A 14,661-nucleotide genomic window follows, 5' to 3' on the forward strand; every position below is an offset into this window, starting at 1 on the left:
TATGTGTTCAGTTTCATTGTTAGTTGTATTTACACGTGGTTCTTATTAGTGGCGGGCAGAATTACTACATACACTACAACATGACATAAATTTATCAGCTGTCAGATATTTTCAATACCATGTATACCAGACTATTTAATATATCCATTTCCTTCAATGTCTCTGGGTGCATTAGATCATTGTGGGCAATGGGTGTGCTCCAAAACCCAAATCATCAGCACTGTGAGGCACATAAACAAAAAATGTACTAACAAATGTATTAACAGTGTAAACAAAACAGACTAAACTAAACTGTCATTCAGTACAGCGCAGACCTCCACCAAGGCCAACAATGTACACCAGACTTCAGAGAAAAAAATTGGAATTCAAATTACATGAGTCTGGATCCGCCAAAAAATTTATTGGGAATACCCTGGCCCATCCCTCCACCAAGTTTGGTGCAAATCACTCCAGTAGTTTTTGCGTAATCCTGCTGAGAAATAAATCAATAAACAGACACAGGTGAAAACATAACCTCCTTGGTGGAGGTAAAAAAAGGACATTTCACATGGCATATCATGACTGAATCCAGATGGAAACGGTACTGTAAAATTATAGTTTACTACAGCATGTCCATCAACCTACTGATGTTTGATTATCAGCTAATAGAAATTTCTCACCTGCCTTCATATATGCCACCTGCATTCCATGTCAGTTGGGTTCCCTGCCTTGCTGTTACATAGGTTTAGCACAAGTTTAACATAGCTCATGTTGAAAATCAATAGGCAGAACTTCTTAATGGAAATAATGGGTTTCAGTATGTTTTTTTTATTTTTTATTAATTTGATGAAGTACTTTGATATGATTGATATAATTTCTGGATTAGACAGAAACATACATACCTGTCTGGTTATAATTTAATCAGATATAAACGTACTTTTCATGACTGTTTCCCAAATCAGTATCCTAGGGCAGCATGACTTTGTGACATGAATGCTCACCTATCTTTGTGGCCTTGTAGTGGAGATCAGGTTGTTAGGGAAAAGTCTGGTTTCATACAAACTGGGTCCTATTGTTGTAGTTTATTGGGGGACTAAGTAATACTCAGTTTGGACTTTGTTTAGAAATTCAGCAGTTAGTTTTTTGAATACAGTGTTATCATTACTGATAGAAATTATGGCCAAAAGTATAAGACCAGAGTTAAAATAAACTGAAAATTTTCATCAACATTTGATATATGCTTTATTTGGTCATTTGTGTCCTCTGTCCTCTGCAGTGAATGAGATGTATGTCTGTATGCACCTGTTATGATGGACACAAGCAGACCAAAGCTGCATGTGTTCTTGTGTGCTAAAGAGGACTTACTGTATGTGAGAAGGGAACATGTGGGGAACTAAGTAGTGTTTGCTGAAATTCAGTTCAATTCAATTTTATTTGTATTGCGCCAAATCATAACAGAGGTTATCTCAGGGCACTTTTCATAATAATGATACTACTAATAAAACTGATAATTACATAATATGGTGAATAATAATACTAATAAAATTAAATATAAAAATAATAGTAGTGATAATCATAATAATTGAAGCACTGGCAGGGCAGTAGGTGGTTTGGAAGTCACAGATCCAGACTCTGTAGCATCAGGGGCAGAAATACCTGCAAAAAGCAACAGGAGGAGAGAGACACGAAAGCAAAAAACTGCGGGAGAGAGAAGAAGTCAAGTTAGTAATGAGATTCAATGGGATATGAATGTGTACAGATGGAGAGGAAGATGAGGAGAGAGTAGCTCGGTGCATCATGGGAAGTCACCCGGCAGTCTAGGCCTATGGCAGCATAACTAGCGGGTGGTTCAAGAAAAGCCTGAGCCAGCCCTAACTGTAAGCTTTATCAAAAAGGAAGGTTTTAAGCTTACTCTTAAACCTGGAGAGGGTGTCTGCCTCCTGGACCCAAATTGGAAGATGGTTACACAGTAGAGGATCCTGATAAGTGAAGGCTTTGCCTCCCATTCTACTTTTGGAGACTCTAGGAACCACAAGTAAGCCGTGTTCTGGGAGTGCAGTGTTCTAGTGGGGTAGTAGGGTACTACGAGCACTTTAAGAAATGATGGTACCTGACCATTAGGGACTTTGTAGGTGAGGAGGAGGATTTTAAATTCTATTCTGGATTTTACAGGGAGCCAATGCAGAGAAGCTAACACAGGAGAAATGTGATCTCTTTTCCTAGTTCCTGTCAGTACTCATGCTGCAGCATTCTGGATCAGCTGGAGAGTCTTCATAGACTTGTTGGGACAGCCTGATAATAAGGAGTTACAATAATCCAGCCTAGAAGTAACAAAAGCATGGACTGGTGTTTCTGCTTCTTTTTGACACAGGATGTGCCTGATTATTGCAATGTTATATAGATGATAAAAGTTTAGTTTTATGTGGGAGTTAAAAGACGTATCCTGATCAAAGAGAACTCAGAGATTCCTTACAGTGGTGCTGGAGGCCAGGGCAATGCCATCTAGAGGAACTATATCATTAGATAATGTGTTTCTGAGGTATTGGGGGCCATATACAATAACTTAAGTTTTGTCTAGGTTTAACAGCAGAAAGTTGCCGGTCATCCAGGTCTTTATGTCCTTAAGGCATGCTTGAAGTTTAGCTAACTGATTGGTTTCCCTGGGCTTCATTGACAAATATAATTGGGTATCATCTGCATCACAATGGAAGTTTATGGTGTGTTACCTAATAATATTGCCTAAACGAAGCATATACACAGTGAATAGAATTGGTCCAATCACAGAACCTTGTGGAACTCTGTGACTAATTTTCGAGTATATGGAGTATGGAGGATTTATCATTAACATGCACAAACTGAAAGTGATCTGATAAATGGGACTTAAACAAGCTTAGAGAGGTTCCTTTAATGCAAATTAAATGTTCAGCATGTGTAGTAGGATTTAATGGTCAATGGTATCTAATGCAGCACTAAGATCTAACAAGACAAGTACAGTACAGTTTATCTGATGCAATTAGAAGATCATTTGTCCCTTTGACCAGTGCTGTCTCTGTGCTATGATGCAATCTAAATCCTGACTGAAAATCCTCAAATGAACTATTATCATGTAAAAAGTCACACAAGTGGTTGGCGACAGCTTTCTCAAGGATCTTACAGAGAAAGGGATGGTTAGATATAGGTCCATAGTTTGCTAAAACATCTGGATCAAAAGAAAGTGAGAGTGCAAAGGCAGAAAATATCAAATGAATTAATAACTAGCTCAACTATGTGTTCAGCAAGTGAATAACACCAGGGAAACTGTGTGTAGATAAAGAAGCCAGTCATATGCAAAGTGCACGAAGGGTCAATTATATTCAGTCAAATCTTCTCTACAACTTTTATTTAAAAGAATAGCTATCATAAGACAATGCTAGAGGAATACCTGTAATTAACCGTAATTAACACACAAATGATTTTGTGTGTGTGTGTGTATATCACATTATGGGTATGCTTATCACATTATGTGTGTGTACATCACATTATGTGTGTGTACATCACATTATGTGTGTGTACATCACATTATGTGCAATGGTTGCTAGTTGTCCATCACGCGTTGAAGTATAACGAGAGAGTTTGTATGGTAAACCTTCATATTATAGAATTTTCCTATAAAACTTGTCTAAGTACGCACAGATAGTTGGGTAGTTTACTGCTGTTGTTTGCCAATTTTTTGGATGTTTGAGGGCAACTTCCTGAGTATGAACCTGGAAAATTTTGAATGTACAAGTGATGAAGACTGCATGACTAGGTTGTTAAAGGCCATTAGATTTGGCCTCTTGAAGGATTGGGGTGGGTCATGATAATGTTACGGTGAATTTTCTCTAGACTGTGCAATTTTGGGATGAGGAGCAGGTTCAGCCCATCTTCTGTCCTCTATCCACTCGCAGGCCACACCCTTCCATGTATGAAGTTGTTTTATTGGGACACAGCTTGCATGCATCAGCCTCTTATTTCCCATCAGTGCACTTCTTTTGATTGTTCTTTGTAATCTCCACTGACACTGGATGTGCTCTAAAGCCTTACCAGCATGTGGGCTTAGTTTCCAGATCTTTTCAATTTAGCACACAAAAAATTTGCCAGTATACACCATCCAAACAGCTTTTCAGACTGTCGAAAAACTGCATTGTTCTGATGGCGGATTGTTGGGGTCCGTGTCAACCTTTTCTTTAATTTTACGAAACCGACAAACCAACATTCACACAACACTCTGATTGGTCAGCTGTATAGCTGTACAGAAGTAAGAACGGAGCAAAGGATGGAACATCTCTCTCTTGCTCTTATTTTTTAATTTGTTCCACAACTATTTGTGGCGCTTTTCATATGTACAGTCGAGTGCAACAGTATGAACGACTCCCTGGAAAGATTGTTTGAAAATGTGTGGCATTATCCCCATTTTTAAACAATATCATGTAGGGCTGGATATTGGCACTGATCTCCCGGTTTGATTTGATTCACAAAGACCAGAATCAATTTGTTTTATTTGTTTAAATTCTTTAACACCAGATAAATAACAATGTTGCCTTAAGCGCTTCTCAGAATTTATCCTGTGACGTTGAATTTCTGTGAATTTATATTTCCATGAATATAAAATGTTGTTTAAGTACACAAAATGGGCTAAATTATGAACACATTTCCTGGTTATAAAACTGTGGATCAAGGATTTGTTTTCCTTGGCAAATGCAAAAACTACTAAAACACGATACATCTATATTTTTTAGGTCTACATTTGCAAAACAGTTGAGCAGGAATAATAAAAAAAACCTGCGCCAATTAAAAGTGCGTCGTCATCCGGCATATTTTAAAAAATAAAAGCTTTCCCATACTGCTCTGCATGGACTGTCAGCATCATTAGATTCAACTAACTACAGTATGTCCACTTTAATGAACAATTTGAGCACAGACGGGACAGAAGCTGAAAGTCTGCTCAGTGATTCATTCACTGCACTGTTTGTGTTGACAAGGCATCAGCCTGATATCTGCAGACAGCTGTTAGCTAGTGTTAGCTACCTGGCAGGAACGAAGTAGAATCCACACACTGTTCACTCGACTTCCATGGCTTCACGTCTCGTAGCCAGAGATAATATCTCTTCAACAAACACAAACCAAGAGCTCAGATCAGTGTGGGGAGTGTTTTTTTTTCAGTCCATACCCCTCATAAATGTGATTTCTAGATGTGCTACTAGATGACCAGAGTCAGCTAACCATCCTGAGTCGCTTAAGTCCTGTACACTGTGGCTGGTCCACAAAGACTGTAATTTTTGACGTCATAGTTTACGGGACTGTTATGACTCAAGGTGGCTCATATAGCCAGCTGACATCTATGTTACTTTTTAACTTAAAATAACCTTTTTGTGCATATTGTAATAACACTACACAGAACACATTCTACACATCACGCAGTCCTAAGTGAACCACTTACATGTAACCACTGCATACACATAATATTTAGCACAGGTGTACATATTTACTGAGAAAAGGCACATATGCAAAGATTGGTTTTGGAATTTTAGGAAAATGAATTTCAGATCATTCAAATAAAAATCCCGATTAATGTGCGAAAAAAAAAAAAAAATACCATCACTAATATCGCTTCTCCCCCCTTTCTGTAATGGTAGGCTTTTCACTCTGCCTTCATGTTTGGCTATTGATATCAGGTATAAACACTTCTGATGCGTGATGTGGTCAGACAGCACATCTTACAAACTAGTTCTGACAGACCATAAATCAGCCCTTATGTTAATCTAAATCAATGTCTCAGAGCGACATGTAAACACAGTACCTTCTCCTAAAAGCAGTGTGAAGAAGACTGTTAAACGCATATTTCACATGGCTTTTAGTGGCTGAATCCAAATAGAAAATGTACCGCACTCTCTCTGCCAGTACTTTAATGATGAAAAAAGATGAAATTATACTTTAGCACAATATCGTTACAACTTGCTGGTGTTTGATTATCATCTGATAGAGATTCAACTTCAGACCTACCTCCTCATATGCTGGCTGCACTTCATTTAAGCAGCACGCTAGCAAAGCCAAATGGAAGAAAATAGCCACATAAACCAGTCCTTGTCCTTGCTATACTCTTATCATAAAAACAACAGTACTCTGAGGGAAATAAAAACTGCTCCCAGGGCAAAAAAGGGACATAGATAAATGATTACACATTTTAAGACCAGTTATGGGGGAGAGATGAGAAGGTGTGGGGAAAAAACTAAATTACTGTACATGTCATTTTATTTTACTGAAGAAACTGCCTTGAAGAAAAGGAACAGGTATAATGCTTTTTTTTTTTTTTTTTTTGACGAATCGGTGAAGTTATTTAACTGTAGCATTATGTATTTAGTCATTGTTTTGACTCATCAGCCTCTTAATGCCACTTGTTGCTTATGTACAGGTAGTCAGACCTTCTTACGGCACCCACAGCTAGGTTTGGTCACTGAATGATAGTCAGATGATCAGCAGCCTGGAAATAAAAGCACAGTTTTGTGCAGGTTTGCATGGAGTTCTTTTGTCAGTATGTAATACCACTAAAATGCATTAAAGTTTGCTTTTCTCCACTTAGATCCCTCTACCCATGATGGGGAGGAGTATAAATCTGAAGGTATTTATTTGGAACCAGATTTGTCAGATTAATTCAAAACTCCAGTTAGAAAGTCACATTTTGTTTTTGCACACCTTTGCTGGACATTATCACACTTGTGCTTGAAAGCTTTTTGTTTTGTTTTCAGTTGCATTTTTCATGTTGGAATGTTATTCTTTTTGAGTTTGTGCTGTTGTTTTGAAGTTTGACTGAAGATATCTCAAGCATATCTTCTTGATGATGCCGATCCAAATGTGCTTAATCTTACATCTGAATCTGTCAGGTTTGATCAGAAAAAGAGTAGGAGCCTGTTGATTTATCTTTGAGCAAGGCCTTGTTTAATCTGATTATCTCTGGTGTGCTGCTTATGATACAGAGCAGCTGTATTGTAAGGGCTGCACGATTTCACCCAAAAAGGTGCTGGGTTCATGATACTAATATCTGCATCATTGTCTCAGTTCTTGGAAAAATTATGTCTTGATCAAGTTTTCACTCCCACAATCTCAGGCCTAGTTTGGTAACTGTAGAGTGGCAGCAGTGGGCGATGATGCCTTTGCAAGTAGTGTTCTCCTGTTTGAGCTGGTTCACACTGCTGGGCTCATGTGTCCCTCCTGATTTGGATGTGGCATGACTATTCTGCCTATCCTGTTTGCTACCTGTAGAGCACCTGGTTGGACGAACAGATGCAGAGTCCTTATGATATTATACTGATGTTGTTGGAGAAAAACATCATAAACTCACTGTTGAGTAGCTACAACAGGAGGTATGTTACTGTAGGATAAATTAAGACTACAGTAAATGCGGACCAAAGTATAACTACAAGGTATAACTACAATTTGATGACAGGGAAATATGGTAGGAAAGATTTTTAAATATTTTGTGAGTTCAGAAATTATATACAAGAATCTAATTTCCAGCATATTAAGTCCTGCTAATTATTGTAAGCAGCTCCACCTTTTAGCTCTTGTTGCTGCCATGCCACACTGCTGTCAAACTAATGGTGTAAAATAAACATACATATTAGATTTGTGGAGCCAGTGTTTAACTGAGGGCAATGGGGCATTGTTGAGAGCTTGCATACTCCGATCTTAATGACCCACATTAAACACAGGATTAAAAATTGACAGGTTTTATATGGCCAATATTATCAGTGATTCCCTGATCAGCACAATATTTATCAACTTGGGACATCCCTATTTAGAATATATATGTTTAAAATTCAATAAAATATTTTTTTGACTTACAGCTTGATTTGTAGATCAGGGATTCTGTCTAACATAAAACAGTTTTGTAGTTTTGTTAGAAAATATTTCAATTTCTTGGAAACTGTGGAAATATGATTTCATCTCATCGTGTAGCTTGGCTGTAGTTGAGTAACCTAATATTTCTGTTCTGCTTTTGCAAACCTTTGTGCTTCCGAATCTTGATTTTTGGAGATGCCATCATGTTTCCTCTCAGCAGCAGTTGTTTCTGCAGTAGTCACAGCGCTAGGAATGATGACAGTGGTTATGTTAATGTTGATTGCATGTCTCTTAAAATTTGTTCATTGTTTTGCTTTGTTTCTGGAGCGTTTCATCTGCTTGCTGTATGAAAGCTATTACGTCTTATTTGACCTTTAAAGGTCAGTTTGATTGAAATAGTTTTGTGTAAACAAACAACACAATATCTGCCCCGTGTATGATTTATGGAATCCATCTTTCTCTTTGGGACTCTCTCTTGCATCTCACACACAGCATCAACCCTCCCAACCTTAGTCTTGAAATCAAAGCTTTACTTTAGTGTTTAGATTTTCATAGTGTCTACTGTTTTCCTGCTGCTGTTTTTTTTAGATATGTACAACCCGGGTGCCAAAGAGGTGGTTGATATACCTCCTCCACCGATGCCAATGATTGCTCCACCTCCCATTCCTCCGCCTGCTGCACCCTCTATCGATGAGCTCATCCAACAGAGCCAATGGAACCTGCAGCAACAGGAACAGCATCTTCACACACTCAGACAGGTACAGAGCAGGGAAGAAATTAGTAAATCTGGCAATGAGGACATCCCCTCAGGAATGATTTATTTATCCTTTTTGCCACCAAAGAGCAATGCTCTTTTTTGGACTTCCCTAAATTTCAGAGCAGTGAGCCAGATAAGTTGTCAGCTAAGGGATTTTTGCAGTGGCTAGACAAATTCTTTTGTTGAGGTAATATTTACCAAATGGATAAACACAGCTGAAATGTGTTTATGAAAACAAGTCTGCCTTAATAGTATAGATAAACGTTTTATTTTTAAGACCTAAACCCTGATGAATTTAAATTATATGCAGAAGAGTAACCTTATTTCTACAAACAGCAAAGCATGGATCAGAAGTTTTATACATGCAGAGGATATAAGTAATATGTGAATATGTAATTAAATGAATGAAAATTCCAGAATAATAATGATGAATAACGTTGTGAAATGTAGTTGTTCTGCTCCCCATTAGACTCCTCACTGTTAAAGTATCTTGTATATATCCCTGTAAATAAGTGCTTTGTGTGACGGGCCCTCGTTTTCCCTGATGAAAACCAACTTTGGTTTGGCATCCTCTACTATTTTGTCTCCTTCCTGCTAACTCTTGTTACACTTAGGTGAACATCATGAGAACAGAAGCAGGCTGAAGAATAATGGTTGGTAGAATTTTCTGATGCTTTTTTCTCTGCCTTTCACAATGTAGGAGCAAGTGACTGCAGCCATAGCTCTGGCTATGGAGCAGCAGACCCAAAAACTGCTGCTGGAAACTCAGTTGGACATCACAGAGTTTGACAACCTGTTGCAGCCCATCATAGACACCTGCACCAAAGATGCTATCTCTGTAAGCCGGCCATAATGAGATGTTTTGTTTTTTTTAGGGATACTTACATACCTATTTTCCTAAGGTAATTGATGAAAAAGCTTTATATCTCACTCCTGTGTTTGTGTTCCTCTCAGGCTGGGAAGAACTGGATGTTCAACAACGCCAAGACTCCACAGCACTGTGACCTGATGACATCACATCTTCGCAACCGTATCACTGCCGATGGAGCACATTTTGAACTCCGCCTACATCTCATCTATTTAACCAATGACGTTCTCCATCACTGGTACACAAACCTGTATACACAAATTAAAAACATGTGGATCACTTCACTTTTACACTTTGTACAAGAACACATACAGTTATAAAAACCAGTTACTATGTGTACAGTAGTACCGGACATTGAACAAGCATAGGTTTTGGGTACTGGGTGCGTACTACTTTCAATTTTTTAAAATTGTATTCACATAAATGTTAACTGTATATGAGGTACAATGAAACTGCTTGAGTTGGACAAATAGCTCCTCTAACAACAATGTGTCAGTGTTTAATCGAGCAGTCTAATGTATAAAAAAACTACAACAATTTTGATAATAGATGAATTTTTAAAATCAGCTATCAAGCAAAAAGGGAGTCCCTTGTTGCAGCTTCTCCAATTAGCAGATTTCATGCTGTTTTTTTTCTGTTTCATATTATTGTAAACTGAATGGCTTTGGGTTTTGGAATTACAATTGAAGAAGTCAGACGTCCCAGCGGCCTCTGGGAAACTGCGTCATCATTTTTCATTATTTCTTCACATTTTATAGACTAAATGATCACCTGATTAATTGAAAACATAACTGTGTCATTGATCAGTAGTCAAAATAACCATTTTTTGGCAGCCAAGCCAAGTTTTGTATAAAAAAGCTTATTTGGCCATTAAAAAAGGTTCTGGTAGGAAGATTTAATGAGAAGAAACCTAGTGTGTTTTTAATGTGTCCTCCCAGCCAGCGGAAGCAGCAGAAGGATTTGTTGGCAGCACTGCAGAAAGTTGTGGTTCCCATCTACTGCACCAGCTTCCTGGCTGTAGAGGAAGAGAAGCAGCAGAAGATCACCAGGGTAAACACCTTCTGACTTTTAAAAGGATACACATACTATACTAGGAACAGACCAGTGTGGTTTTTTAATTGAAGCTGCCAACAGGATTTTTTGTCCATTTTCAACGTCTTTATTCAACTCTACAGATGATAGGAGTAATAATTGTAATACAATGTATTATAAAACATATTCACATACCATTGAATGGAATTTGATCATTTCTTAATTTTAGTCAGTTCAGTATAAGGGCTTCTTATTGTCAGTTTGTAGTGATTTATAGTATAATGAATATTATCACATCGGTTGCACTGACTGCGGTGTGCCTATTCTTAAAAGGACAGTCTCAATCACATGCTGTATATCAGTAAACAATACTGCAGTCTAATATTAATTCAGACAAATGCATACAGTATATGAAGTAGCTAGATATAGATCTTTGGCAAATAAAGGTTCCTCAGCATTTTCTTTTTGGTTAAAATTGTTAATCCTTAATTGTAAAGTTATTTTTCTCCGATTATTCCCATCCATTTCCTACTTCCCAGTTGTTGCAGCTTTGGGAGAAGAATGGGTACTTTGATGACGAGACCATTCAGCAGCTCCAGAATCCAGCACTGGGCCTCGGCCAGTACCAAGTGAGTGGAATAAGACTTATGGCTCTATTTTCCTGCCAGTGAGAAGCCAGGGGTAGGGCAAATACTGTTTTTATGCAGTTATCCTCAGGCGCTAGTCTATTTTTTAGCATCTGTGTCTTGGTACTTTCCAAACACAGCACCAGAGAAAGTGTTTGTGTCAAGATTGATAGGTGCATCAATATACAGTTTTTAATGTAAGTGACGAAGATTCTTAGGAATAATATACGTAATCCAATGACGTGGTTGGAGAACCTGTGGAATGTTGGGTCTTTTCCATGCAGTTGATTAAATACCTGTAGTCATCACACAACAGTGTGTTTCATCTACAGTCCCTGATTTGAGAGAGGGGCTGTTAGTACCCAATTATTTAAATCTTCAGACATGATGACAGGATAAGTCAGAATCTAATGATAATTAATGTTCTGTGTTTATCTAAAAATCAGACTGGAAAGCTGTTACTCAAAGATTCCAAGTTTAACAGTAAAATTATCTGGAGTAATGGGATTGTTCTCTGGAGAGTACAAATATTTATTTCTGTCATGTCAAGAGGATTATTACAGTGAGTGGTCAGTTTTTCCATTTGCATTCATATTCTTCTGTGCATGGATGTGTATCCATATAATCAGGAACACCACACAATTATCCATCTTGTATGCTGTATGATGTTTTTTTTTAAATCAGTGGAGCAGAATCCTGCCTGGGTCCAGCAAACCTTCACCCGCCACATACTGGAAAAGCCCAATATGAAGCGATTTGTTACCTGCAATCATCTCTAAGTCAGTGTAGGATCCAACTCAACCTGTTACCTGACCTGACCCATAAATTAAATAAAGTTGCAGGGCTGCTGCTGGACAGTGAAGGCAAGAGGCAATAAATGATCAAAATAACGAAAAATGCACAAAATGCAGATTTTGATGGTAGAAACACCCTCCATTTTTTCGATGGATTATGTACACTTATGTATCCTTCTCCTCAGAGCCAACCCCATGGCAGAAGATCAAATTCACAACTCCAGAATCCTGCATACTTTAGACAAAGCAGACATAGAGTTGATACCTTCATTAATTATATATATCTTCTGATGAGACACTGGTCTCTTTAAAGACATAATTCTTTTCAAATACGCAGAGGAGGAGAAAAGCAGCAGATTTTAAATGTATTAATTAGTCTATATTAATTGTCTGCACAACTGTAACACCCCATGCCAACATTCTAGCTGCTGCAGCTCCAATATACTGTACATCTGTTGATATTTGGGCCGATGTATATTAATATTTGATACGTTATGTATTTTTAATTTTGCAGTATGGTGCTACGAGGTGATAAACCTTTTTCTCTCTTTCAGAGGCCTTAGCCTCTGTCCCTCCTTCTCACCTGCTGGTGCTTCTAAAGGGGATGAGAGAAGCTTGTGATTTGTCATGATTGATTCTCACCCCAAGTCCACCTGCTGGTTCTGTATTCCTTTCACTATTAATGTATTCTGTCTCTCTTTCACATTGTGCCACACCCATTTATGTGTGCACCTGGAGATTTGGCTGGTGTGTGCGACCTGTTTCAGGAAAATGAAGCCCGTATTGATTTTCATTCACTGATTACACTGTGACCCCTTTGTCCTCTCTATCAGGCATCTCTGATAACAGAGTACGCTGCGGTGGTGCAGCCGATCCAGCTGGCCTTCCAGCAGCAGATCCAGGCTTTGAAGACCCAACATGAAGAGTTTGTTGCCAGCCTAAAGCAGCAGCAGCAACCACCCCAGCAGCAGCCACCCCAGCAGCAACCACCACAACAGAAACAACCACAGCAACAACCACCACAGCAGCAACCACAGCCTGCCCCTGTAGCACAGCTAGCTACCCCTGCTGAGCCTGAAAAGGTCCCACCTATGACCTCACAAGCTGGTGAGAAGACACTCACTTGACACAAGCAGAGGCACAGAATGACACATGGAACCAGATTCATTGTTTACATTATGACAAAACCAAAATGTTATGGTGCTGTATATTAACACAATATGGCCATACTCTGCTTAAAATAAAAAATTGGTGTTTAAAAGCTTATTATGCTAATTTCCAGCTTTTTATTCTGGGACTTACACTACACTAGAGTAGCTATGCATGTTTCACAGTTAAAAAAAAAAAAAAAGTCCTTATTTATCTGAAACTGTTTGTTATGCAGCCCCTTCGTTGCGCCTCTAACTGAAACAGACAATATTAGCTCAGGCCTCCTTAAAAGCCCACTTTCTTATGATTGGTGGAACATCTGGAAGCCTGCCGAGGGGCAGCGCACAAAGCGCTTGTGAGCACCGCCTCATCTTCTTACCAGTGTGGAGGCTCTGAAAACAAACAGTAAAGCTATTAAGTAAGAGAGCATAATTGATTGGAAATAATAACTTCTCGAATCCATCTGTACATGTTCGAGCCTGAATCTGATCCGGAATATGAGAGTGGACAACAGGAACATCCTCAGCATCTCTGTGCAGTAAATATTACGCCCATTAATCAATGTCAATTAGTTCAATCACAATCCATAAATAAATTTTTTCCTTATATGCCCATTAATAGTTGTGCGTGTGGGAAATGCACTAAAAAAATATATAGTAAAATACTATATAGTATATAGTAAACCTGCACCGTTGGTTATTTGTATGCTGGACTACATTAAATGCCTATACCTAGTCTGATGTCCGAGCTTTTGTCTCACAGGGATTACTTTTTTCAAACGTTTACCTCATTATTTGAAACTTTGGCCACATTTGATACAAACATCTGACATTGTAACATTACATACTGTACATGGCAGAAAATAAGGAAATGCATAATAGGTCATAACAGTTAAGTCTTACTCGTGTGCACCTGGAGATTTGGCTGGTGTGTGCGACCTGTTTCAGGAAAATGAAGCCCGTATTGATTTTCATTCACTGATTACACTGTGACCCCTTTGTCCTCTCTATCAGGCATCTCTGATAACAGAGCACGCTATGTGGTGCAGCCGATCCAGCTGGCCTTCCAGCAGCAGATCCAGGCTTTGAAGACCCAACATGAAGAGTTTGTTGGCAGCCTAAAGCAGCAGCAGCAACCACCCCAGCAGCAGCCACCCCAGCAGCAACCACCACAGCAGCAACCACAGCCTGCCCCTGTAGCACAGCTAGCTACCCCTGCTGAGCCTGAAAAGGTCCCACCTATGACCTCACAAGCTGGTGAGAAGACACTCACTTGACACAAGCAGAGGCACAGAATGACACATGGAACCAGATTCATTGTTTACATTATGACAAAACCAAAATGTTATGGTGCTGTATATTAACACAATATGGCCATACTCTTCTTAAAATAAAAAATTGGTGTTTAAAAGCTTATTATGCTAATTTCCAGCTTTTTATTCTGGGACTTACACTACACTAGAGTAGCTATGCATGTTTCACAGTTAAAAAAAAAAAAAAAGTCCTTATTTATCTGAAACTGTTTGTTATGCAGCCCCTTCGTTGCGCCTCTAACTGAAACAGACAATATTAGCTCAGGCCTCCTTAAAAGCCCACTTTC

At 38.7% G+C, this 14,661-nt stretch overlaps 1 protein-coding gene across 2 annotated transcripts in view; it reads left to right on the forward strand.

Annotated features, from left to right (window-relative positions):
* Positions 1-14,661, forward strand: part of LOC120791069 (calcium homeostasis endoplasmic reticulum protein) — a 28,144-nt gene that overhangs the window by 4,355 nt on the left and 9,128 nt on the right. Inside the window, exons 3-9 of one of the 2 annotated variants that reach the window (XM_040129213.1) lie at positions 6,578-6,616; positions 8,425-8,594; positions 9,294-9,431; positions 9,548-9,699; positions 10,400-10,511; positions 11,033-11,122; positions 12,747-13,020. In XM_040129213.1, coding sequence (XP_039985147.1) covers positions 6,578-6,616; positions 8,425-8,594; positions 9,294-9,431; positions 9,548-9,699; positions 10,400-10,511; positions 11,033-11,122; positions 12,747-13,020 — 975 coding nt within the window. The remainder of the gene's footprint in view (positions 1-6,577; positions 6,617-8,424; positions 8,595-9,293; positions 9,432-9,547; positions 9,700-10,399; positions 10,512-11,032; positions 11,123-12,746; positions 13,021-14,661) is intronic. The other variant, XM_040129214.1, reaches the window with a different exon arrangement.

This window comes from Xiphias gladius, chromosome 6 (assembly GCF_016859285.1).
Source record: "Xiphias gladius isolate SHS-SW01 ecotype Sanya breed wild chromosome 6, ASM1685928v1, whole genome shotgun sequence".
Taxonomy (NCBI): domain Eukaryota; kingdom Metazoa; phylum Chordata; class Actinopteri; order Istiophoriformes; family Xiphiidae; genus Xiphias; species Xiphias gladius.